At 43.2% G+C, this 27,976-nt stretch overlaps 1 protein-coding gene across 6 annotated transcripts in view; it reads left to right on the forward strand.

Moving 5' to 3' along the window:
• FNIP1 (folliculin interacting protein 1) overlaps nt 1-27,976 on the forward strand; it is an 88,073-nt gene that overhangs the window by 16,077 nt on the left and 44,020 nt on the right. For 2 of the 6 annotated variants that reach the window (XM_033140077.1, XM_033140081.1), the window contains exon 2: nt 24,131-24,257. The exons of 3 other annotated variants lie outside the window; for them this stretch is intronic. In XM_033140077.1, the coding sequence (XP_032995968.1) occupies nt 24,131-24,257 (127 nt within the window). Of the gene's footprint in view, nt 1-15,274; nt 15,475-24,130; nt 24,258-27,976 lie in introns of those variants that run through there. One more of the 6 variants, XM_033140080.1, reaches the window with a different exon arrangement.

The raw sequence follows: 27,976 nt of genomic DNA on the forward strand, positions 1-27,976 counted from the left end.
GAGAAAGGTCAATTTAAAAAGTACCTTGATCTAATGATCATGATTTTGTTTTTCATGTGTATGAGTTGACTTTTTTATTGTACAAAGTGGGCAGGGACAGCACTGGTTAAAAAGGGAAGGCTTGTGCACTTGGTGGAAACCCAGATGTCCTGCAAGCAGCTGTGTGACATTAGAGTTTAAAGACATATATTTAAGGGATTAGAATGGGACTTCAGTAACAATGCATATATAGAGTGTAACACAGCTTTGCACACTTCCCATTTAAATCAGATGGACTTACTACTGGAACAAGAATTGATAGCAGCTGTAGAATACATTCTGGTATCTGTGCAACCATTAACACCATTCAGAAGCTATAATTGCTGCTGTGGTGAGGGATGGTGGAGACCAGCACTTGAACTCCATCCCCTCACTGATGTCCGCATAGGCTCCATGAAGTGGTGAGATAACTTCTAAAGTGGAGAGCCTATCATCTTGGGATGGGCTCCTTGTGCAGTCAAGAACCCCGTGTCTTTGAGGGTTCTAAATTGTACAGGGCACCCACACAAGTAAAGGAGATTCCCCACCACAGGAATTTATACCAGGGTCCAGGTCTGAATATGCACAAGGTCATGACTCTTCAGGTACCCTAGTCCTAAGCCCTTTAGGGCTTTCCTTCTCATGCAGATGATAAAGTCCCATCACAAGTATAAGTTTCATGGCCCTCTTGCTGTCCCTCCCTTGCTGTTGTTCTCCCCACATCTTCCCATTTGACTTTTTTGCTCCTTGAAAACAATGCTGCCTGAACTGAAGTATTCAGAGGACCCCATTTTTTTGCCCATGTTTCCTCACGTAGCCCATGTTTAGGAAACCTGCCTTGGCCCTTTCTCTTCTTTCTGTTGTGTGTGGCTCCCACACGCTGTGGCTTACTAGCATCTTCCTCGTGAAATGCTATTTAAGCGACATGCTGCTTCGGCCCAATAATAAGGGGGCATGGAGTAATTATGTCATCCAAATCCTTTTGAAAGAAGGAAAAGAAAACATCCAGAGTTTCACGAGAGGGGTGACGGTTATAGGAAGCTGCCCCTATGCCAAGTCAGATCCAACGGCCTGTCAGGTACTGTTGACACTGACTGGAGATCACATTCCAGGGTTTCAGACAGGAGTCACACTCAGCCATACCTGGAGATCCAAGGGATTGAATCTGGGATCTTTTACATGCTCTACCACTGACTTTCAAATTGCCTCTGTGCTGTCTTGCCTTGCCCCCATTAACACAACCATATGAATTGCTCCTTGTAGTGGCTTTGTTTTGCTTTCCACAGCATAGCAGTGCCAGCTGCTTTCTTGGGGTTTCCTGTCTGCCCTCAAATGGCCAGGAAAACCCTGCTCTGCTGGTGTTTCTAAGCTGTGGTGACAGGAAAGCTAAATATCCTGCTGCTTTCCCTAGGAATACAGTGAGTCGCTTTTTCATGCGAACCCCATCACATTTCCTGAGACCTGATGCCAGCAGCTCTGAAAATTTCTTGCCCTGGTGCTCAGGAGAGGGAGGAAGAAAAGACTGCTAGGAGTTGCCATAGCCATGAGCGTCTCATGAAGTCAATAATAGCGTGTTGGCCTGAGATGGCATTGCTTTGAGCAGCCTCCTGCTGTGGTCACCAAAATGGGTGTGGTGTGGTTACATTTTACGTATGTAATTGTTATGTAGAGGGTAGGACAATTCTTAAAAGTGCCTTGGTGAACGTCACCCATAATGATAAAACCAGGTTGAAACTGGTTATTTGCTGACGGCACTTAGAAATTATCAACATATGCCAGTAAATGTTTGCATTTTTAGGCTTGCTTTGGTCACTTAACTTTTGTAAACATTGACATTCATGAGATGTGGGTGAAATTTGATGATTTCGATATGTAGGTTGCATCTGCACTATACATTTAAACCATGTGGAAACCCCCCCCCCCAAAAAAAAAGAATTCTGGGCCCTGAGGTCTGTTAAAGGTGCTGAGAATTGTAGGAGACCACTATTCCCCTCATAGAGCTACAATTCTCAGAGTGGTTTAACAGTCAGTCCTTCTTACCAAGGAACTGGGGGGGGGGGGTGAATAGCATATTTCAGGATCGGTGTGGGTCCAAACCACACACCAACACTGGCTTGGTGCTTCTGAATTTTCTAACTCTGGGCTTTCAAGAGGCTTGATCTTCAAGTGGATAATTAAACAGCCTTTGCTACCAGTGTGACCTTGCTTTTAAGGGTTCTTTAAACCAGAACTCAGGAAATGACAAAAATGCCACTAAGCGTATGTCCTGCTTCTCAAGTCAACATCATGATGGATAATCATATTGTTATAGGAAAAAATATATAATGGTCTGCTGGTTCTAGATTGTTGGGATTTTGTAGGATTGAATGTTTTGACTTTGTTCTTGGCTATGTGCTCCTCTGAATGATGTCACTTGTTCTTGGCTTGTTCTGATGTCCTTAAGGTTGCATAACACTAAACTAAGTACTTTCTTTCTGTGTCTGTGCTATATTAATCTTACCCAAAATAGTTTCAGGTCACTCAAGATATCTTAAATTGGAAAAGAGTCAAAGTTTCCTCTTCTGGGGAAGCTGAGTGGTTAATAGTGGAATTTTAAGCTGCTCAATAGTTTAGTTGAAAGTGTAAATAGCATTGCTACCTTAGTGTGGCATATGGCATTAAGTTACTGGAGTCCGGGAAAGTTAGTTATTTAAATTTATTTTCCCACCTGCACATCTACCAGATAAGGGTAAGTCTAGACGATGACTTGTGTTTTGTTTGTTGTTTGCAAGATCAGTTACTGACATTTACACCAGTAGGGTGTCCACATCACACAGTCTGTACTACACATCTCCTGGGAGTTTCTGTTTTGTTTTGTTTTTTTGTTTTTGTTTTTTGTTTGCAACAACAACAACATTTTGCACGTTTGTACATTTGGTAAGTGCAGAAGTCTTGTGGCATTCTCCTTCCTGCCTGTATTGTCATGCTTGATGGCGATTTGTGCTATTATATCTTTTATATAGACCAGCAGTGGACAACCGGAGAGCTGAATTTTCCCCAGCCAAGCTACTGTGGGAGCTGGGCTCCCTGGCAATGATGCCGTTACAGCTCAGCTCAGGAATGTCCAGTTTAGCCTTTCTCAACCTTGGGTCCCCAGATGTTCTACAGCTCCCATCATCCCTGACCACTGGCCATGCTGGCTAGGAACGATGGGAGTTGTAGTTCAACAACATATAGGGATCCAAGGTTGATAATAGCTGGAGACTAGTTCCACGACCTGAAAAGTCTGGCAGCCTGCTTCTTGGCTGTCACTGACCAATAGGGGCATCATGTAGCCCCCTTCCCCTCTCTTTGCATCATGGGTGCAAAGAGGTATACATGCTGCGATACTGTCACAGCACCCATTTTTGTTAGCATTTGTTACAGGGGAAAGGATTAGATGCTGATAACCGTTCTGGTTTTTTTTTTTTTTTTTTACTAACATCTTGGTTCGCTCTGACAGGAGTATGATCGGAGGAACTGTTGCGTGTCTGAACTTCTGTGCTAAAACATTCCTAAGTGCTGCATCCAGAGCTTCCTAATCGCGCAGTCAGAATAACTACACATGACCCAATCAGAATGTTCAAATGCTGGGCAAATGCTTCTCTTAAGTCCTGAGTAGTTTAGTGGGAGGAGAGGCCGGCACATTCCTAAACTGCAGCTGGGTCCTCTTCTTTTATCTTTCACACATCCTTTGCAATTTGTTTTGCTGCATAACTGGGAGCAAAAGGCTGCTTGGAGTTCCAACAAAACTGAGGGACATTTGTTGTGTTGAGGTCAAGGAGGCTTGTGCAGTTACCTCTTATTTCCCCTATACCCTAGTCAAATAGCATAAAACATTTTGAGCCTTTAGGGAAGTGAAGGGCATAGTAAAGAAATAGTGTGGCCCTGTGCATGTTTTAGCAGAGAAGTAAGTCTCCCTGTGTTCAGTGGGGCATACTCCCAGGAAAGTGTGTGTAGGACTGCAGCCAAAGAGCCTGAAGCCCGACTCTGCAGTTCAAGCACATCAATTAATAAATGGCGAATCAAGAATAAAAAGGAGGAGGGGTTTTTCCAGGCAAGAGGATATGGCTGTTTCAGGGATTTGTTTGAAGCAACAACTGAAGTTGCAATCCATTCACCGAATTTCCCTCTTTTGTATTCCCTAATGCAATAAACTGGCAGAACAGGCATTGCCATTCCTTTGAGGTTAGACCTTGCATCCTTGTTTGCTCAAGTCTCATTTGTGTCTCATGACTGAATGAATCAACACCTAATGAGGCAGTCACATGAGGGACAGAGTCAACCAGGACTCATAGGCTGCATGTTGTAAACCTTGGAAGCACCCTGCTTGCAACTTGCTTCATCCTTGTGCCTGAAAGCTTGGGTGGCAACCAAATGCTGTCTTTTTAATTCCTCCTCCTCTTCAGTCACCACCTCTGCCCCAAATCCACTGATTAACTTTATCAGTGCAGGGGGGGAAAAAACACCTAAGGTCAATCAAGCAATGCCAGAAAAGTCCACATCATTGAGCATTCTTGTATATGGTATCAGGGACTTGTAAATGACTCCCGAGAACCTTTCCCACTGTACCATTTTGCTGCCCTGTCTAGTACCTAAGAGAACTGATTCCAGAAAAGTAAACATGGTTCACCACTTCCAGCAGAACTAGGGTCATTTAAAAAACCATGCTGCTTCCCCCCCCCCACTTTTTTTTCTTTGTAAACCACCTCCAAGAGGACCTACAAAGAATAAACATGGAAAGGCAAACAATACAAGGGATAAAAATTCAAAACAAAGTCTTAGCATTTCATAAGTATTAAAAACCAAATACATTTGTGTTGCTGCCAAAAAGGCAAAGAACATTCCTCGCAAAAATGTTGAGAGAGCAAGAGCAAATACTAAAGTAGCAGATCCTCCTCCCAGGCAGGGTTGGGGCAAGGCAGGTGGAGAAGATTGCCCTTGATGGTTTCTCCCCTTAGCCAAACAAGAACCTTCAAGTTCCTGAAGCGAATCCTCATTGGTTCATAGGAGGTTGCACCAGGACAGTGTCTGGAAGTATGCACTCTTAAAGTAAGATACAGTAAATAGATGCATGCACAGGTCAGACACATGACAATGCAACAATTTTCATGCACACTCCAGCTCTGATGTGCCTATTGATGCACAATGGCTGGGTCCAGTTAGGTAACGCTGGTGGTCAACAAAAGAGGCTTAAGGACTCTCTCAAGGCAAATCTTTAAAAAAATGTAGTATAAACACTGACAACTGGGAAACGCTGGCCTGCGAGTGCTCCGGTTGGAGAACAGCCTTTACCAAAGGTGTCATGGGCTTTGAAGACACTTGAACTCAGGACGCAAGGGAGAAACGTGCTAGGAGGAAGGCATGCTTGGCAAATCCATACCGTGATCAACTCCTGCCCGGAAACCAATGTCCCCACTGTGGAAGGACGTGCCAATCCAGAATTGACCTCCACAGTCACTTACGGACTCATTGTTAAAACTGTGTTTATGTAAGACAATCTTACTCGGCTACGAGTATCGCCAGAGAAGAAGAAGGATATGCCTGCAGCCACTAGCTCAGTGAACCAGTGGTCATCATGCCCCATATTTCCCTTGGTGTCCTATAGAATCTCTTTCCTTGTCTGTTGTTCTGCGAGTGCCATCAGCTGGGAAAGAAATACTGTGGAGGTAATGTATATTTAAGACCTCTGTAGCAGAGAATTGGTGGCGGGTTTTGCATTCCATTCAGAATTCCATTTGCTTGCCTTTCTCCGCAATATGCAATACTGCGAGAGATTTGAAGTTGCTTCAAATATTACTATGTGACATCTGTAACCACGTGAGTGGAGATGGGTGGTTGGCTGCAGCCTCTAACCATATAATTAAACCAAGAGTTGCTGTACTTTTGCAGCTGTTTCACAATCTGATGAGATGGGCGGGCTGGGTTTAGCCATATGGTCTGAGGCTTCAGGCATCTCCTCCAGATGGTTACAGGTACCACACTTAAGTTTTTATGTGCCTTCTAGCAGTAACCATGGCAATGAAAGCAGAAACAAACGGCAGAGATTCTCCTTGCATTGGCTCTCTTAAGTGTGGGCTTGTGGGAACTTATGCCTTGTCTCCAGTGTGGTTTAAAAGAGTGGAAGGCTCTAGCTTAACAGCAGAGCACAAACGTTGCATGCCAAAGGTTCCAGCTTCAGTCCCTGACAACTGCAGCTAGGGTTGGAAAAGACTTATCTGAAACACTAGAGCAGAAGTGAGGAAACTGCAACCCTCCAAATATTTCTGGACTCTAGCTTCCACCATCCCTGATTATTGCCATCTTGTCTGGGCCTGATGGGAATTGGGAGTCCAACAACATCTGGTTCCCCATCTCCCTGCCCTAGAGAGCCACTGACCTAATGGAGCAGTGGGCTGACTTGATAAAATGCATGTTCCTATGCATTTCTGACAGTTGTGGTACACAGGGGCTGGATTGTTGCTTTTTTTTTTTTGCTTTCCGCCCAGCCCTGAAGACCATTCTGCAGGACTTGCAAAACTTAATTTGCAACTGTTAGTGTTCAGATAGTCTACAGTGGTACCTTGTGTTATGAACCACCCTACTTACTAACGCTTCGGGTCACGGACTCCGCAAACCTGGAAGCAGGTGCTCCGGGCTGTGAACTTTGCCCCGGGATACAAACGTAATCCACTTCCGGGGCCGCGGGAGGCCTGTGTAGGGAATGGGCGCCTTAGGCTAAGAACGCTTCGGGTTAAGAACGGACTTCCGGAACGAATTAAGTTCGTAACCCGAGGTACCACTGTAGAAGAAAAACACCAGCTTTTTCAGTGGAGGCTATCAATAACTTTCATCTCAGTCCTCAGTCAGTGAATTGTGGCCTGGTTTTCACCGTGTATTTTCTTTGACCACACACAAAGATAAACAATTTGGGAGGCAACTGTTAAAAAAACAACCATGACCAAAGCATCTGGAAAAAGAACCGGCTGTTTAATCATGAAAACAACTGCCAACTATACAGGAGAGCACTTGGTTCATACACTTGGGTGCCCAGATCCTGGCTTACTAGGCTGTAATTTAGCAACCATTTGAAGCAATGGGACCACACGCTGCCTCTTCACCCCTCCGTTTCACTTGCCTTCTCCCTCCTTTGGTGCTTACATCCTGATTGAATTAAACATCTGGTTTCATTGCACCTGAAACAGGGAATTTTAGGTAGATGCCAGTTTTAGCAACCAGGATCTTAAACAAAGTTCAAGCTGTAGTTTAAGATATTGGTTAGTAAATAGGCATTAAACCACAGTTCACTGTCTCGGATGTAACAGCAAACTGCAGGAGGAAGGAGCCAAGATGAGGGGCAAGGAAGGACTGTCCCATCCCATTGACCATTCGCAATTGTTAAAATGTGGTTCGATGGGCCAAGAATTGAGTATTCAAATCAGCTTGTTATGTTTATTTGCATAAATACATGCCTAAGGAAAGTGAGAGCTGTAAATGTGTAGAAGAATAGAGGATATGACGCTACATCATCATATATGTACCTTAAGGCGAAAAGGACATTTTAACAAAACACATCCAATTAACATGGCTCAAGATTGACATACCCACCTTAGTCCTTGACTTGTGTCTGCTTCTGGTTATGAAGAGAATGTGGGGTGTGTTTACGTAAAAGTAAGTCTTGATTAACCTTAGTAGGATAACAATACACTTTTATTAGTTGGATACTTTCAATGAACTATGCTGTATATATCTTCAGCATATACTCAAACCCCACCTTCCATTAATCGTTGCTTTTAAAATTGAAGAGCACAGCATAGACTTGCTTGGACGTGTATAATCTACCGGGTATATTGTGCCAGACTTGATGAGAAAAGACTTTAAGATGGTGTTTCTTTCCAATTTGTATTGAACAATGCTTTCAACTTCAGGGAGAAACCACAACTTTAACAATAAAGCTGAAGTTGATGGTGCTTTTTGAGAGATGAGTGGCCTGGCCATAAAGCTAAGCTATGGAGATGGTTTGTTTAGCTAACCACAAGTTGGCCCACAGACGATCAGACAAACCATGACTTGCATCTCCAAAGCTTGGCTTGTTTTCCAGCTGCTCTTTCCTTATGCCTTTGCAGCTTGGTAAACCTGTGGGGTGGTGGTGTAATTTAGACTTAAGCCACTTCTTACCTAAAATGTCTCCAGGCAATTTACATCCCAGCGACTTAACAGAGTAGGCAACTGATGTCCACAGTCATTTTTAAAATGGCAATTTTTAGTTGAGAATTGTTATTATTATTATTAGTAGTAGTAGTAGTAGTAGTAGCAGCAGCAGCAGCAGCAGCAACAGCAACAGTAATGACATCAATATTGCTTCTTGTTTGGTGGTACTGGTTGAAATGTAAGAGCTAGCATCATATTCTGTGCTTCTAATAGTGTCAACTTACCAACACTCTGTAACTGTCTCTTTCCAAATCTGACTGACAAATACTTGTCTGGAGATTGATTTGCTTCTCAATTATCACCCAGTCACAAGTGCAGTCCCTTTAATCAATTATATGGGTAGAGATTACAGCCAAGGAGAGCTCACAGGCTTCCATTAAGCCAGATCACTTTCGGAGGAAAGGCAATTTTCTATGTAAGATTTGATTAGTGATCAAATCTTGTGCTGCAGGGTGTGTAAAATTATCCCTCTGTAAACAGGTTGGCTCTCCAGTTCTGACCACCTCTGCTGAATGGTTTGGGCTCCATGGGTGTACGTCTTTTGTGATGCTTTTACACTGAATGCACAGTGCTTTAAGGAAGATTTCACACCCTGAGGGTGAAGGAGAGAGTCCTCTGTGTCACCACAGAGTGGCAACCACAGGGAACTATCAGCTATGCGACTTTCCCAATCCTACCTGCAGTGGTGGGGTGGTAAATTCTGTACTGCAGGAGCTTATAGATGTGCCCCCAAGAAGAGTCCAAAAATGTAGTCAGCAGTATTGATTCCTCCGCATATACATACACTCCGCAACCCATTGTAATACACAGTACCCAACTTATTAGGATCAGCATGACAGCCACCCTAAGCATAGTTTCCTGTAAGACTCCTGCCCTGTTGAAATCAGTGATGTTTACTTCTCACTGCATAGATTCAACCTGTGAAACACACAGAAGTGACTTACCTGGGGGGAGCTCCTTCTAGGGTATCACTACTGCTTAGCAGGGGGAGGTGCAAGTCAGCAGTGAGATTGGAGTCACACAGGTGCAACAGAGGGCGCACCACATTGGCTCTGCCGCTACACCAGCTTAGTCCTTCACCCACAGTCTCTGCCCTCTTCCTCTTGGCAAGTGGCAGCGTCAATGCTGCCTGGAGGCTATTGCTGCCACTCGGAAAACACATCTGACACTAGCCTTTAGCTGTGAATTAGATATATAGCAAATAAGTGTTACTATTTAAGATGCTAGCCTAAAATAGGAACACCATCAAATAAAAGGGAAGAAGAATCTAGCCTCTGATTATTTCCCACATATTCTGACTTCCTCCCATGCTAATCTATCACAGAAAAATGTGAAGGCCTTTTTATTACTTAAAGGCATCAAGGACTGTCAAGTTACCCTGGTTTTCCAGTGGATGGCTTTGTTGTTCCTGCTCTGTAAAAAAAAAAGGTCCCAAAGTTGCATTCGCCAGCATTTCCCTCTCCACTTTACCACTGCCTTAAAATGAAGAGATGTGTTTTTAAGATGCTTCATAAAAGTAATCACTGTGACAGAATGGCAGATTTCCATAACTCGGGCACCACCACCAAGAAGGTCCCGTTTCTCCAGTATTGCATGTTTCTCATGCATTTCTTCAGGCACAAACATGAGCACATTTTCACACTCACGTCTCAGTTTCATGTCCATTCCATACGCACCTTCAATTCCCAGGGAAATGCACAAGCACAGATGCTTGTCCACAAAGAGGCACATACTTACAATGATCTCAGCAGGCCGAGTTAATAAAACAAAAGGGAAGCCTCTGGATTCCCCCTCTCTGCCTCAGGTCATCAAAACAGTCTTGGAAAGAAAGTACAAGTACTCTCCTCTTTCCTTGTCACAGGATCAATAGATGAAAACTTTTTCCTTGGAGCAGGATGGATGGAAAGCCACTATCAGATGTTTGCCCGGTTCAGTTCTGCTGCTGAAAACAAATTCTTAGGTTCATAATATACTCGGAGGCATACTCATTGTTTGTTTTTGTTTTTAAAAAATTTAGTTATATGTCATTTGCACCTGGCTGGAGTTGATAGATTTTGGGATTCTAGTAATAGAAGACAAATCCACTCAGTGCCACCCCCTGGGTTAAATAAACCTCTGTTCTGATCAAGAGGTGGCGTCGTTGGCCTCCCCACTTACTCATTTATGCAAATTGTTGCTCATGCAAACATGAATAGTAGTTTGTGCAAATGAGGGCCAGGTGAGCCATATCAGTGGCCCTTACTATAAGGACCTATGTCTGCATCTTCATTTGGTCCACTTTTGCCATTGTTTCTCAACAAAATATTTATTTTATTTGATTTTTACCAGCAGCGTGACTGTTGTCTGGTAAAACGGGTTAGGAAATGAAAACAGAAGGGCAAGCAATGAGTTAAAGCAGAGTCACCTGAATTGTACACAGAACCAACTCGCAAAGAAAAATGAGCATACTCTTTGAAAATGTAACAAGACATATCTGGATCTGATCTTGAGATAGGCAAGGCATCCCTCTTACCTGTCATTGTGAGATGCACAGATAGCAACCTCAACAAGAATGACCCAAGAGGAATTTTGCGCTAGTATTTTTCCTTCCCAAAAATCTTTCTGTTAAAGGCACACAACACTGTACTATTCACACTTTCATTTTAATAGCTCTGGGGAAAGATTATTCAGCTCCCTGAATAGCTGGGGGGGGGTGCACAATAAAATAACTGTTCGACTGGGGGGGAAAATGCTCTGTTGTCTTGCAGTACCAGTTGGTATTATGTAGGCTTGTTTGGTGTCTATTTATAATAGATTGCAATTGGGAACTGGATACAAAACAAACACTGGCGCTGCAATGTGGCTTAACTTTATATCAGATTCTTTCTTGGCTAGTTTATTTTTAGATTAGCTATCTTTGACTTACAAATGCAGCATTAAGCGACACACCTTTAAAGAAAGCTGTATCTTCTCTAGCATCCACCAATGATGACTTGTGAGATAGGAAAATAACTCAGTTTCAACCTTTCTCAGTACTGCCTTTTGAACTTTTGGGGATTGCAGAATAGGGCAAGGCCATTGAGCTGCCAAGTTCAGGTAGAACACATAGCTTATTTTAGGTATTTGGGAGACTCTTTGGGACAATTGCATGTCCTTTGCATCTTTTCTGCTGTCAGCTACTCTGTTTACATTTTGTTGAGGTTGGTCTTCATTCCCTAAGGCTTTAGCAGAAATCCATTCACATAGTTTCCTGGTCACTTACTAGATAGCAGTTGTGTTTTGGATTTTTTAAAAAAAGCTCTTTTATGTCTATGCGTGTTGAAGTGAGGTAATATGGAAACTTACTCCTGTAAATAAATATTTACATAATGTACTGGGCTCAGTAACGTCTCACCATTACATTGCTCCCTGGAGAAAAGGTCACTTTTGACATCATTAATCTTTTGAGGGCAAGATGCATGCTCACAGATAACATGGGTTTCGTTCTAGCAATTAGGCCGGGTGTCGCTGAATATAGGCTGTGCTTGTTTTCCTTCCTAACAGAATGCAGCCCAAAGTTAAACACTTCTGTTTGCCACTGATTTCATTGGGAATTAAACATTTCTAACCTTTGGCAGCATTGCGCCTGTTAAGAATGAGCCTTGCTGAGTCAGGCCAGAGAACTCTGGGAACTGTAGTTCTGTGAGGGGAACTAGGGCTCCTAACAGCTCTGAGCATCCTTTACAAACTAAAGCTCTCAGAAGTCATTTGGGGAAGCCATAACTGTTCAAAGTGGTATCATTGATATCACAGTCCATAGACCACGAGACTCTTAATTTCAGGGTCATGGGTTCAACTCAAGACCCATGTTGGGCAAAAGATTCCTGCATTGCAGAGCAAGGGGTTAGATGACCCTCGTGTTCCCTTCCAATTCTACAGTTCATAGTGCTTTAAATGTATGGTGGGAATGTGGCCTAGATTTATACGACAGGCGAAATTGTATTTGTCCAGGTCTCTTTTTTAAAAACTTGATTATGTTGATGATATCTGGAGCTTAGGCTTAGTGTTGCTTTTAAAATAATAATAATAATAATAATAATAATAATAATAATAATAATAATAATAATAATTGCATAATTTTATTCTGTTTCGTTCTATATTGCTGTTTATGGTTGCATTCAGATGTGGAAATTATTGTGTTTTCCAGGTTATAGTGCTAGCACTTCTATCCCAGATTCTGTCGTTTCTTTTGCATTGTATTACCTGTTGTGTTGTGGCTTTGTGGTCAATATGCTGTCATATTTTGCTAAATTTTACATGGCAGGAAAGGACTGTATGCTGGAATACCACCCCAGTTTTTGTCGTGTGAAATTACACAGCAAATCTCCCGCCATTTTCCTGGTTAACAGGGTTGAAGAAAGTGTGTGTGTGTGTGTGTGTGTGAGAGAGAGAGAGAGAGAGAGAGAGGGAGCAAATAACATTGAAATGAGCACTAAACTTTCACTAGTTTTCCAGAAGTGGTTTTTACATTGTGTGAAAGATCACATAACACTTGGAAATTATCAGGCAAGGAAAAATTGGTGAAACCAAAGAAGGTTGACGGAACGCAGCCTATATTGTATGTTGTGCTGTAATCTGCCCTGTGCTCATAGGCGCCATGGGGGGAGGGGAAAACAGGGATCCAAGCCCCCCCCCCCAATATTTAAAGGAGCGAGTATTGTCCCCCCAAAATTCTGTGGCAGCTGTGCGCACACACTGCGGGGCATGCTTATGTCATGTGCACAAGCTGCAGAGTGTGCACACAACATGTTATCATGCCCTGTAGCATGCGTGCTTGATGTCAGCATGCCCCACAGTGTGTGCGCACAGTGTGATTACGTCATGCAGCCCCGACCCCCTCAGTCGCGGGAGCAAGGCGGCATGCTTGCCTGTGCTCCAGTCTGGAGGAAGGGTAGAGTATAAAAACTCTGAAGCAAACAAATAGTGCTTTGGCATATGGCATGGTGGGGAGAGCTATTTGATATGCCCAAAACCCAGTACTGTGTGAGAAACTAATTGCATGGTTCTTTGGAGCCTGGGCCATGTGGCTTCTCTGGAGGCACTTGCTGTTCTTCAGTGGAATTCACAAAAGGACTTAGGAAATCCCTCAAAGTGGAATCTTAAGACTTCAGGACTGCATCAATGGCATAATGCAAATACACACAGAGTTCTCAGATGGAAAACTACTGGTGAAGTGAATTTAAAATGTGTTAGACTCCTGGGAAATTCCGTCCCATAATGTGTAAAAAGTTAAGGAGGGCTTCTCACAGAAAATGACATTTTACTGAATACCTTTTTTGGGGGGGGGGAATGGCCATTTAAATTTTTTTTAAATTTCTTTCTCTGTTTTATTGTACTTTAACCCTATTAGATAAATATGTTTCTGAAAACAGATGTCAGATTAATTATGTCTTTAATTCTCCCCATTAGATGTTTACTAATATTTTTGGGGTGTTTTAAGGAGGCAGTTTGTATTAAAGCATATGGTTGATTTTTCTTCTGACAATGTAATTATGTATATATTTAAAAGACAGAGTTTTGTTTACAATCTCTCGTTTCAAGCTTTGAAAAACCAGCAATCCTGAATTACTACTGGTACTTTTACTCACGTTATCCTTTTCACGTTGTCTCTTGAAATTATACATAGTTAAGGAAATGTGAAAGAGGGTTGGGAAAGATAGGCTATACCACCTTTGTGGCTGCAATCCCATAGGCACCTACTTAATTGGAGTGAACTCCATTGAACTCAATAGGACTTAGTTCTTTGTAGACAGGTGTGTGTTGGATTGCACCGCCAAGCACACAGGACCCCATGGCTTGCGCTTTTCCTTCCATCCAAGATTTTAAGTCAAACCCTAAAAGATTTGATTTTCATTCCTAGAACAGCCCTCCTTCTATCTTTGTGTTTTGCCCTAAGAGCAGTTATGAAACCTTGTTTACAGCAAGGAAGCTGGGCACAATTTCTAAGTGGGTCTTCAGCTGTACATTGCTATCCAATTGTGTGTGTGTGTGTGTGTGTGTGTGTGTTGCAGTTTCTGGGGTTTCACTTGTAATATTAATGAGCCTTTAGAGAGCAAACAGTGCCTCCTTTGTTCCTATAGAAGATCCAGGCTGGGGAGGGCCGGAGGGTGAAGATTTCATGGGAGAGAAAAATAATAAATCTTTAAATTGAAATTTTCTGGCATGCTGCACTGGTCTGTGCCGGAGCTTTGAAGAAGGAGGCATAATCAGAAGCAGAGTTTCCCCACTTGTGCTAAATAATAAATCAGACACCCAAACAAGAGCCCCACATGGGTTAATGGCCTTATTTTCATGGTGAAATCTGCATGCATGTATCCAAGGCAGAGCCGGGATTGGCTGGCAAGCTCATTGCAGATCCAGGTGGCATATACTGACAGCTCCGGGTCACATGATGGCTATTAGGGCTTGCTTTTCCACTCATCTGGCTGAGCTTGTCAGCAAGGGTTGAAACACAGGCATCCTGCAGCTCCAAGGAATGTAGAAAATGAGAGGAGGGGAAAGGAGGGAGGTCGCGAGAGAGGAGACTGCTTTGTTGTCTTTCTCCCTTCGATCAGTCTGAATTCTGACAAGCGTGGACCACGGAGGTGCGGAATTGCAGCCGCAGCTGCCAGGAGACCCTGGTCACGAGGCTCAACCCATATCGGTTTCGCGAAAGGAGGAGGATAGATTAAACTGGCATGTACAGTCTGCATTGGCTGCCAAGGGGGCACTTAGCTCGCTGATGAATTAGATTGATCTTCTGTCCTCTGCAGTAATACCCCCCGAGGAAACAAAGGAGCTGGGAAAAACAGGCAGTGTTTGCTGTAGTAAAATTCTGGACTGATCAACAGAATGGAAAGGCGGGGTCCCTGTTATGAAACTATAAGGCAGCGTTCATATGTGGATCCTTGGGCAAACATGCGGATTCTGCTTCGGGGACCTGTTTCTTTTCTTCAAGGGTTTTCCCCCTTTCCTCTCTTTTTCTAATCCTGCCTTTTAAGATTAAGGCTGCCCTCCTCGTCCTCGTGTCCGCCCGTCCCCCCGTCCCCCCTACTTTTCGTGCTACAGCATGGAACGTCTTTTGTTTCAGTTAAATTCAGTCCTCTCGGTCTGTCACCTGACAGTCTTGTGGTTCTGGATGAATGTGGTTCATTTCTATTATTAACCTGGGTTGGCAGCTGGTCCTCCTAACAGGAGTTTATAGAGATTCCGAAAAGTGGAGCTTGCTTAAGAGAGAAAGATGCTTCCCAGGTATGAAATAAGTACTATGATCTGGGCATTCTTTTCAGTGGCAGACTTGCTAAATAAATATGTGTATATATTTGAAGTTGTCCTATTTTATACTGTAGAAATAATTATGCTCTGGGGTGTGGGGTGGGGGGAGAAATAGCTCTGTGCTACACCACTATTTAAAAATGAATGTATATAATCTTCTGTTGTTTTTCCTAAGGCATTTTGTGTTGTAGTGAAAGATTACGAAACGGTGCCTGGAACACTAGTGGTTGTAACCCTGGTGGATTAATCTTGTTTAGGTGGGACTTCCTCCGTAATAAGGATTATTTCCTAAAATAATCAACTGGTGAAAGTTTATCTGCGTAAAGCTCATAGAAATCAGGACGAGTGCTTTTTTGATGGTATCTTTTAAAAAACACAGCTCCCCAACACACACACCTCACCACCTGAATTTCTAAGACCTGTTCTACCCCAAATTAAACCTGTTTAAATCCTCTTAATTTGACTATGAGGCATTGAAGCACATGGTTCACTTTCCCATTTGAAATTAATGAACCTTTAAAAAGTACTTAACTTTAGCTGGATAATGCCCCCCTCCTGCAAGTTTTTATATTTAATATTAAAGCAGTAGAATAATCAGAGCATCAATATATGATTTAATTATACCTATCAAGAGCTGTTATATTGCTTTGAAAAACAGGGAAGAGGAAGACCTGACTATGGAAAATTTACCGGTAACTTCGGAGCAAGGGAGAAAAAAAAAAGACTTGGACAGGTCCCTTAGTAGGGATGTAAAAAACCTGAATAGAGATCTGACTTTGAATCAAATAATCAAAAATAAAATAGGGACTAACAGGTGGGAGATAAATATGAAAATAAACTGAAGTTAGTTTCATTTGCAATCAGCCACGTAGAGAACAGCCAGAAGTTAAGCTAGAGGAGTGTCTAGAGGCAGCAAATAAGATCTGGGTCTTATTGCTGTTCTTATTGCAGAATGCATTATTTCTTTCCATGTGGCAGTGAAATAGTAGATGCATAGTCCATGCTTCTTTGACCATAACTTGTGCATCTGTCTTTACAAACTGTTGCTAAGCTAATGGGCAAGTCCAACAGATCAGATTTTACACTTGCACTCTAAAAGGCACAAGTGTAATAAGCTTGTGTAATATTAAACATTAGTTGGAAAAGATGGTACCACATTTGTCACTTTAGATTTATACATGTGGAATGCAGGAGTGGCCTGTCTCTGGGTAGAGACAGGAGTTATTTCCTTCCCCATCATCACCTCTCCCCTCCATAAAATAATCAAGCATTTTACAAGCCAATCTGAATTTTGGAATAAGACAAATTTGTTTCTAGCCTTTAGAAAAGTCTGCAAGAAGTGAAGTAGGATTCCTAGCAACCAGGTTATAGTTTTGCCATTGATTTTCATTCTCTTTCCCTAACTCAGTATTTCCCCGCAATTAACCAGACCTTTCTATGGGCGCTAAAGTTAGCCACTGGCTTTGCAACTTTGATCCAGGTCTAGTTCAATCTCAGGAGAAAGGAGACACACGCACCCTGCGACAGCTAACTCAGGTTGGGAGTCTTTGTGGTGTTGGAGAGAGCTACATCCTTCTCCCTTGGAGGCGAGAGAAGACTGTTGAAAAGCAGTCAGCTCTCACTATATTTAGGTTTCCCAGACATCGTGAGACTCCATGGAGAAATTATTGTGCTGGCTAATGTTTCCTTCCTGGGTGATTGTTACAGAGTAATGACAAAGAAGTGGGAGAGGTCTTAACCAGCAGGCACTGTGAATGTAAGAGTTTCAGATGAGGATAAAATGTCACCAGCTGACTTTGTTCCAAGTCTGCTATGGATTCTAACACTGTAATATAACAGTCGCCACAACTTTGTGTTAATCTTGGCAAACATGGAACATAAAGCCACATTTGACAAGATAATAGCAATGCAGAAGTAGATTGGAACTTGCAGGGGGAGATTAGTTAGAGGGACAACCGAAGGCTTAACCTTCCTTTGTCCACTGATTCTCCCAGGCAAATGGGAACTATTTTTCCCAGTTCAGAGCCCAGAAAATGGGCACATGGTAGCAAACCATATGGGGGCAGGGTACTTAACCTTGGTGAGCAGATTGTGGCCTGCAGGTCCTGATTTTTGCTGCCTCAGCATTTGAACGCAACCAACTACATATGTCTTACTTATATCCCACCTTTCTATAAAACCACATTTATATTCCACCGTTCCTCGAATGCAATCAAGGTGGCTGACATGCACTCCCCAATTTTATCCCCACAATAACCCTGTGAGGTGGGTTAAGCTGAGAGGCAGTGACTGGCCCAGTGTCACCCAGTGATGTACACGGTGAGTGAGGATTTGAACCCTGACCTCCAGGGTCCTAGTCTGATAGCTCTAACCATTGCATCACACGCTGTAGTGGCATTGTCAATGCTGGGAGCTACGAATCCATTAGCAATGCTACAATCCTATGCACAATTTAAGTCCTTTTGAGAGAAGTTGGATTTAAACAACATAAACGTCTGTTGGTAACTACTGGCTTACTGTTATTGATGGTGAGTTTTGTCACTGTTTATTCCTCTCCCCTCCTTCATAGGAGGAAGTGTTCAGTCCACGGGTCTCATAATCCACTGTTGGGTTCTAACCAATAATTTAGCAATCCCTGTGATACTCAACTCTTCCAGGTGCTATAGGTAAAGGTAAAGGGACCCCTGACCATTAGGTCCATTCGCGGATGTCTCTGGGGTTGCGGTGCTCATCTCGCTTTATTGGCCGGGTCATGTGGCCAGCATGACTGTGTTGTATTATTCCAGACATAGGCAAACTCGGCCCTCCAGATGTTTTGGGACTACAACTCCCATCATCCCTGACCACTGGTCCTGTTAGCTAGGGATGATGGGAGATGTAGTCCCAAAACATCTGGAGGGCCGAGTTTGCCTATGCCTGTATTATTCCGACCTCAACCTCAGTTTGCCATACTTTCTGTCAGAAGCTCTACAGATGACCATTAACAAATGTGTAATTTCTAATCCTAAACCACCACCCCCACATTATATTAACTCGTAAAAATCTACAGTGTTCCTAATTCTAACCCAAAGATCATCCTAATAGTAGCCTAATGCTGGCTGGCTTCCTTTGCAGTGTAAATCATTGCACCTACATCAGTATAATCCAAATGATAAATACTACAAGTCGAAGTGTAATTTGATCATTAGTTAGCAAGTAGATTGGATGTTTCCCTTGTTAAGCAGTACTAGGTGTTTAGATGCATTATGGCACTTATACTTTCCATTGCGGCGAACAGCTTTGGTGACTGTTGGAAAGAGCCAAAGGGGCAAGGGTACCAGATGAAATGGAGCAGGAACCTATTCCAGTGTGCTTTTGCCTATCAACATTCCAGAAAGGTGCTAACACGAAAGGCATGCCGAACAGATAAGATGGCATAAACTATAAATATCATTTGCGTAGATGTCCTTTAAAAATAGTTTAAAGTGATTCATCACCTGGCAGTTTTCATAACTTTAGTTAAGATGTTCTGTTGGAAATAGTGGTTTGATAGCTTAAAACTTTTTTGGGGAACAGCCTTCCTCAACCTCCAGATGTTGTGGACTTCAGTTAGAATCATAGAGTCATAGAACTGTGGAGTTGGAAGGGACCCTGAGGGTCATCTAGTCCAACCCCCTACAATGCAGGAATCTCAACTAAAGTAGCCAGGACAGATGGCAATCTAACCTCTGCTTAAAAACCTCCAAGGAAGGAGAGCCCATAACCTCCCATGGGAGTCCGTTCCACCTTGGAAGAGCTCTTACTGTCAGAAGGTTCTTCCTGAAGTTTAGTCGGAATCTCATTTCTTGTAACTCATATCCACTGGTTCAGGTCCTACCCTCCAGAGCAGGAGAAAACAAGCTTGTACCATCTTCCATGTGACAGCCATTTAGATATTTGAAGACAGCTATCATATCTCTTCTCAGTCTCCTCTTATCCAGGCTAAACATACCCAACTCCATCAACTGTTCCTCATAAGGTTTCATTTCCAGAGCCTTGATCATCTTGGTTGCCCTTCTCTGCACACATTCCAGCCTATCAACATCCTTCTTAAATTGTGCTTAATGTGAAAGTGATATTTATCATGAAATCAGACCATTGTGAAAGATCATTAACTGTGTGATCCAATGCATGCCTGTTCAGAAGCATGGTATCCAAAGGATACCGTGTGTAATGGGACACTTACTAAGCCTAGACAGATTTAGTCATTTATTTTTATGGAATAAATTTCTGTCCCACTCCTCCTCCCAAAGGAGTCCATGGCGGCAAACAAGTGATTAAAAATAATAATCTAAAACATCTTTAAAACAATTCCGTTAATAGATGCAGACTCAGAAAGAGCTCAACTTAAAAGGCTTGTTGAAAGAGAAAGTCTTTGGTAGGTGCAGAAAAGACAACAGAGACGTCTGCCTAATATTCAAGGAATGTCCAAAAGTCAATGTCACAAAGCTAAAGGCTTGATTGCTAAATTGTGCAGGGTGGAACTCCTGATAGGAGACCCTCACCTTCAGAGTACAGTGATTGATTGGATATATAAGGGGTGAGACGATCTTTCAGATATCCTGGCCTCAAGCTGCATGGGGCTTTATTTACCAAAACCAGCACTCTAAACTTAGCTCAGCAGCTACCGGTAATTGGCAGCCATTCCTGATTTCTTTATGGAGCCTGTACGACCAATCAACCACATCATTTGTAATACCGAACAGTCACAGATCAAGGTCACATCTGGTCCTCAGCTGATTGTGGAAGATGCTTAGGCATGAACAGGATGTTTCCCCACAGCTATTTAAAATGCATGGTGTACAGTGTCCTGAACACAACTTAAGTCATTCCAAAATGCCTTACCGTCTGCAACCAAGGGAGAGAAAATCTAGTGCATGGGTAGGCAAACTAAGGCCCGGGGGCCGGATCCGGCCCAATTGCCTTCTCAATCCAGCCCATGGACGGTCTGGGAATCAACGTGTTTTTACATGAGTAGAATGTGTCCTTTTATTTAAAATGCACCTCTGGGTGATTTGTGTATTGCCTGGTGTTTTGACATGAGTAGAATGTGTGCTTTTATTGAAAATACATCTCTGGGTTATTTGTGGGGAATAGGAATTTGTTCATTCCCCCCCTCCAAAAAAATATAGTTTGGCCCTCACAAAGTCCGAGGGACAGTGGACTGGCCCCCTGCTGAAAAAGTTTGCTGACCTAGGGCCTTCTTTATTTTATTTACTTCTTCTAATGTAATCCTTTATACTCATTTTCTGGTTGTTATCTTTCACCTAATTACATACATTCAGCCCCTCCTCTGTTTATTGTACCTCCCGATCACTGTTACGATCTCAGCCTATGGGCAACAACAGTGTGTTGAGGTAGGGCTGGCAAAACACCAACCTATTTGTTAAGCAATTTAAAACCAAGACATTACACATTTGCAAAGTAGACTAAGTACTTCCTACGCTAAGTATTTCCTACAAAGCAAACCATCCTTAAGGTACCCAGAAGCATCAGATTCTGGGCATCCGTAGGGTGTTTTGCCATATCTCATACCTTGGATGTTCAGAGTAATAATAAAGTATACTTCCCTCCAGATGTATGAAATAATGTGACAATTTGTATAGGTACTGGCTACAGTGATATATTTTCTTGGGTGGATCCATTGTTTTTAGATCCAGACAGTGTAAACAGCTCATTAGGAGTCAAAATTCATTGAAGTTCACTCAGAATGTACAATTCATTTTTATCCATCCCCCCCCCCCCGAAACACTAGTCTAGTCCACTGGCCCATTCAAGCCCTTTTCTTCATCCTACCCATGAAAGAAATAGAAGCCACACAACACAATAGTAGCAGTTAATAATGCAGCCATCATGCACAAAATGGTGCCTGATTCTCTAAAGAGTATTCCCCAACCTGCTGCCCTGCAGGTTTCTTGCACTAGAAGTCCTATGAACAACTTTGACAGTGGAACACACTCCCATGAGAAGTTGTAGATTCTCCTTTCTTAGTTTTTAAGCAGAGGTTTGATGGCCACCTGTCATGTGTGATCTAGTTGCGATTCCTCCATTGCAGAGAGCTGGACTCCCAACTTGGGTCTCCAACTGTTTTTGGACTACAGTTCCCATCATCCCTGACCACCGGTCCTGCTAGCTAGGGATGATGGGCGTTGTAGTCCAAAAACAGCTGAAGACCCACGTTTGGGGAACTCTGGACTAGATGACCCTCATGATTGCTTCCAACTCCACAATTCTATGATTCATGCAAAATCTTTTTCACACATCTTATATCTGCAAAAAATATGGTTGGGTCTTGGAAGGATAATTGTGTGAATTCAACGTGCCTGTGTCTTAATGATTGTTGTACTGAACCTGTTCCTTGAGCTTGTCTTCTCCACTTTCTCTCAATCCCAGAAGCTCTTGGTGTTGCCAAGGAATATTTTTTTGGAAGGCCGGAGTCATGTTATGTAACACTGATAATAGTTAGCTGTGTCAATCATGAAATGTAATTTATGACACACACCAAAGCCTTTCAAGGATAGTTAAAATAGCATGTGCTCAGACAGAGGAGTAAACAGGTTCATTTTACCTTGATCAGATGTTGATGAATGCGGCAGGGTTTTTAATATATATTTAGCTCACTCTTAGCAAGTAATCTACTCTTGGAGCTTTTTATAAGCAGACTTCCCTAAAGATCTGGAACACTTTCTGCTCTTCCTTGCCAGGCAGCTGTCAAGAGTCAGATGTCCAAATACTACTAAATGGAAACCATTCTTAAAGAAAGGGGTGGTGGGCTTATTGCAAATTAGGTAAATGAAAGGATTTGTTTGGGGAGGGTTGGTGTAGAGTTGTTGGTTTAATAACAATTGCAAGATGAAAACAATGTGGGTTTAAGTGCAGAAATGCCACATCTATGCAGGTGACTTAAGCACTGCATGAAATATCAAGTATGGATATATAAGAGAGTTTGGGCCACTTTCTATATATCAGGGATTATAGTTTAGGCGAGAATCTAAACATTCATTTTATTTGTTAAAAAAGTTCTCCAAGGTTATCTCAGCTTTGCTTTCATTTGTTCTCTCTGGCAATTTCAGTATTTGAGGCCAATGTTGAGGAGTTAGAGTTTGCACCCCCATCGTGCGGGCAGCATTGGGGCTGCCCCTGTGGCCGACCCCTCTCTACCTCCCTTATAGATGAAAACCTGGCTCGGTCAAAAGGGTGTTTGCAAACACCACTTGGCAGTGCCTGCCAAGCCCCTTTCAAAGCACTGCACAAAGAAGGGGTTTCTGAAGACCCCTGCAGGCGAAAAAGGTCACCTGGTATCATTGTGACGTCAAGTAGTTGACACTCAACAACCTTGGCCTGCAAGGGGTATGGGAGAGAACCATCTGCTCTAGTGCACTAAAAGGGTTCCCCACCCCTGGTTTTGTGTTTGATCTGGACCAGGGGCCAGCAAACTTTTTGTGGCTTGGGCCGTTTCACAGTCCCGCAGACACCGCGGTGGGTCAGAGTGCACGCGCACACATGCGCAAACGCTATTTCCAGTGCTCCTTCCAACGCAGAGGAGGTGTGCCAGCTTCTCATTGGCTGCAGGAGCTTCCTGCAGCCAATGGGAAGCCGGCCAGCGTTGCGGAAGGCGGTCCCTGCTCTGCTCTGTGCCAGTTTAGCATGGCACACAGGAGCTGACCAAGTGGGTGGTGGGGTCCCTGAGCTGGCAGCGGGGGTCCATGGGCCGGTTAAACAACCCCCATGGGCCGCTTGTGGCCCATGGGCCATGGGTTGCCGACCCCTGATCTGGACTGACACTAAGCATGGCTAAGAAAGCAGCAGCGTTTCCTGTATCAAGGTATTGTCAAAAGGTCCCCTCTTTCTTTGGGCACATTGCAATTTATTGCAATTGTGCAAATCCAGGATTCCTTGTGCTGTTTATTTCCCCTTTGAGTGTATTTATTTAACAAATTTGCAATAAAACTGATTTTTTAAAAAGTTTTATTTTAAGCAGCTAATACTCCAGTCCCAGGAAGAGTATTTGTTCCTCCTTTTTATAGGTGCAGAAGATGATTTCAGTGGCCTTTGTGCTCTTATAAATGTGGTGATAAAATGATATCTCAGATGTCTGTGAAACAGGAACTGATTAGCCATGGCAATCCCATGATCATGATGAATTCTTTGTGGGACGGTATAAACTATAAAAATCCAGAGACAAGCCAAAGCCTCCTGTAGCTTTCTTCTTCCCCATAAACATTGCATTGTTCTGATCTGGTATCTCCCTTTCCACTAATAATAGTGGCATTATACTAGGTGCTTTTTAATGCAAACATTGTAATCATACTCTGCATTGTGTATTGGCTAGGATTAGAAGTACCTTTGATTGTTTAAAAAATTAAATGTTGTAGCAAAGATTGATGTTCCCAGTAGAGTTACACCCATTTATTTATACCACTGTGCAAGTTGGATGAAGAGGTTTCTCTGTTGATATATATTTACACAAATTAAATTTGCATTTTATGTATATTGTTGTCTCCTGTTGTTACCCCTTAATAAAGTCAGTGAAGCTTCTTCTTTTAATAAACTCTGTTGTAAAAGCCACAGAGATAAGAAACTCTCTCTCTCTCACTTTTCCTCCCTCTTAAAGCTGGCCTTTGCCGGAGTTTGATCCAAGTCAGATCCGACTAATTGTGTACCAGGACTGTGAAAGAAGAGGGCGAAATGTTTTATTTGACTCCAGTGCTAAGAGGAGAACTGAAGATGCATCCATCTCGGTGAGCAATATTCACACTAGTATGAATGCCTTGCCCCCTCACCCCCCCCCCCAATGCAATGCAAAGTTAATTCATGCAGGCTTCAACAATAAATTATTTGCATCAGTAGTCACACTTTGAAGAGAGATATTAAAAATGCTATGTTTAAAAAGAGGTTGTGTTTGCTGTGCATTAGTGCTTCAGCTATTCCTCCTAATGGCTTTACAGTTACAGCAATCTCCTCTCTTTAACCTAGCCCTTTGTTATCTCATATTTCCTCTCATAGGATCTCTCCTTTTCCTGTAGTTTTAGGAACAGCCTAGATGGTGAAGATGCCTTCTCTGTTTATTCCCTTACTGGAATTTAAGCTGGAATTTAATAAAGTTTGAAAATAATCCCAGTGAGGGTGAAGCAAGTGTACTGTAGAACAATAGAGAGGAACCTGTGGTCTTTCAGGTGCTGTTGGACTACAGCTCCCATGATCCCTGACCATTGGCTGGGTGGGGCTGAGGGGAGTCCTATAATACCTGGCAGGGCACAGGTACCCCAGCACTGCTATATAGATGATTATTAGGACACTTGCATGCTTGAAGGTTATACATCGACCCAGTTTTCACATAATGCTTAGCAAAAGCTGTGGCTTAGCACTGGACCAGGGGAAATTCAGACTGTGGGCCCAATTTTCCTCACAATGCTGTTTTCCCCAAACCACACCCACCTGCCTTACCCTTGACAGCATATGTGACATCAAGCAGGAGGCGGAGAAAGGCGTGGCCTTCACACTTGGTTCATAGAGCTTGCAGAGATAAAGATCTGGTCCACCAGGCTAAAAAATGTTTTGCGCACCTGAGCCTTAACATGAACAAGCAAATATGCAGGCTCCCAAAGAGAAGATTGTGGCCACTTTGGTCTTGCCACCGCCATACTGCTGCGAGCGAAGCCATGGTTTGGCTTAGCATTGCATCTGAACCCATAGTTTATCTTGTCCACAGTGAAATCACAAACTGTAGCTAAAGTTTGTTTCGTGGCTTACCATTCCTGGTGTTCCTGAGGAAGATGAACCATGAGCCTGGGTTTGGATGTACAGTGGTGCCCCGCTAGACGAAAATAATTCGTTCTGCGAAAATTTTCGTCTAGCGGGTTTTTCACCTAGCGAAGCGGCAATGACAGCTGCGCTTTCGCTAGACGGGAAATAAAGACGAAAAATTTTCGTCTTGCGAGGCAGCCCCATAGACAAATTGGTCTTGCGGGGCAGCCTTCCGCTAGATGAATGCCTTCGTCTAGCGAGTTTTTCGTCTTGCGAGGCATTCGTCTAGCGGGGCACCACTGTAATGCTAAGCCAAACTAGGGCTTGGCTCACACCAACTCAGCAGCAGCAGGACTGGAGGAAGAGTGGAGCAGGTATGGTCACATGGGAACCCACATGTGTTCAAGCTCAGCCATGGTTTGGCTTAGTGTTAAGTGTGAATCGGATTCTGTCTCTTCTCCAGTCTCCTCCCTTATACCGGCATTTCTCCCCACCCGTTATTTGATTACCCCACCTCCCCTGTCTCATCAGCTTGGGAAACATTGAATCTATTACTTGGATGTATAGATCAATCCTTTAAAGAAAGAAAAACTTTTAAGGGAGGTACTGAAGAAGTGTGGAAAGCATACTGGGGATTCCAATGATGGTGTCTCTTCACATGCAAGGCCCCGGGCCTTTAAATATATGTTAGCCACATACTGAGCCATTTTACCTGGGTGGCGCTGTGGGTTAAACCACAGAGCCTAGGGCTTGCTGATCAGAAGGTCAGCGGTTCGAATCCCTGCAACGGGGTGAGCTCCCGTTGCTCGGTCCCAGCTCCTGCCCACCTAGCAGTTCGAAAGCACGTCAAAGTGCAAGTAGATAAATAGATACCGCTCCGGCAGGAAGGTAAATGGCATTTCCGTGCGCTGCTCTGGTTCACCAGAAGTGGCTTAGTCATGTTGGCCACATGACCCGGAAGCTGTACGCCGGCTCCCTCGGCCATTAATGCGAGATGAGCACTGCAACCCCAGAGTCAGACACGACTGGACCTAATGGTCAGGGGTCCCTTTACCTTTTTAACTGCAGGGTACATTTCCGAAGCAGAGACATTATCTCTTTATAGACAGTGAAGTTGTTATATTTAATCTCTTAGCAAAGTGGCAAATGACTCCTTCACTTGACGGCATACACAAAGTGCTAGCTGCATCCCACGGCACTTTTGCCCTTTGCAAGAAAACAGTGTGTGGGACAGACGTTTTCTCACTGTGAAAAGAGCATCTGTTAGCTGCATTTTAGAATTCAATGCCTTCTGCCTGTTGACCCCCACATGTCTCTGCGTGATTTATAGCTCCTGGCCTTCTCCAGTAGAGTGTCGGCTTTGTTGGCTTAGGAGCATGCAAGGTTTGGACTTGAACAAAGCTGTCCACCATAACGGGTGGAGAATCAGCTGGTTTTCAGAGCATGCATTTGTGTAGGGTTTGCCCACCCACAGACACACAGACACACGAGAGGGCTATGTCCTCTTCCCCACTCCTGCTGGAGTGAAATTTCTTGCCTCAGGAGAAGGCCAGGCAAAAGAAAGTTACACCTGGAATATATTGCCTGTCAACACTTTTTTGATAACAAACAGTTCTGCTGAAAAGAACACTACTGTGGCAGTCAAAGCATGCGCTGTATCTTTTAAATGTTGGCATGTTTCAAAAGGCAGTTCCATGTGCGTAGAATGAAAATATCTCATAAGATCACAAACATTTACATAGACGTATAATCAAGAACAGCTTCTAATTTCATCTGGAGTGGCTACTCCTGACTTTCTGGGGCCTGCGCTGTGAATTGCTTTTAACACAGAGTTAAAATATCTTTGCTATCTTGGTCAGCCTCCTCCCAAACTGGTGCCCTCAAGATTTTGCTGGACTACAACTCCCAGCATCCCTGAACATTGGCCAGTTTCCAGGTGACTACCTGCTGGTTCATAGAATCATATAATTGTAGAGTTGGAAGGGATCCTGAATATGATCTAATCATAGGAATATGCAACTGTCCCATACAAGGATCAAACCTGCAGCCTTGGCGATATCAGCACCATACTCTAACCATCTGACCTATCCAGTCTGGTTGCTGGAATTCTTTTCAATAATGCTGGACAATGTGAACCTTAGTCTGATCCATCTAGCAAGGCAGTAGTAGCAGCAGCAGCAGCAGCAAGAGCATCATTCATTTATTCAGTGACATTTATTCAGTGACAGAGTACAATAATCCCTACCCCCCCCCCAAGTGCTTACAAACTAATTTTCAACACGGGAAAGCAGCAGAAGAGAAGGGAAAGTGGAGTCAGGGTTAAATAAGGAAGGAATATGTGATACTTTCAGATACTTGTACAAAGCTTTCACGGAAAAGGTTGGTTTTGGGAAGGAATTAGAAGGAAGAGAGGTCGCACCATTAAGGTGTTTGGGAGGTTAGACAGGATAACTAAACACTCAAGAGACCCTGAACAGGTACTTCTGTTTTTTTACATTTAAGATACAACATTAGATCACAGAGATTCATGGTTTGGGGGCTTTAACCTTGAAAGATTGAAGTCAGCCCATCCAACATCAAGGCAATGAATTATGCATGCCACAGACATTCTTAAGCAACCTATCAATCATTAATAAACCCTTTATTTATAACCTGCTACTTTTAAAATGAACATTATGAAATTAAAACTCCTGCCTTCTGTTAGATGCATATA

This window comes from Lacerta agilis, chromosome 2 (genome assembly GCF_009819535.1).
Source record: "Lacerta agilis isolate rLacAgi1 chromosome 2, rLacAgi1.pri, whole genome shotgun sequence".
Taxonomy (NCBI): Eukaryota; Metazoa; Chordata; class Lepidosauria; order Squamata; family Lacertidae; genus Lacerta; species Lacerta agilis.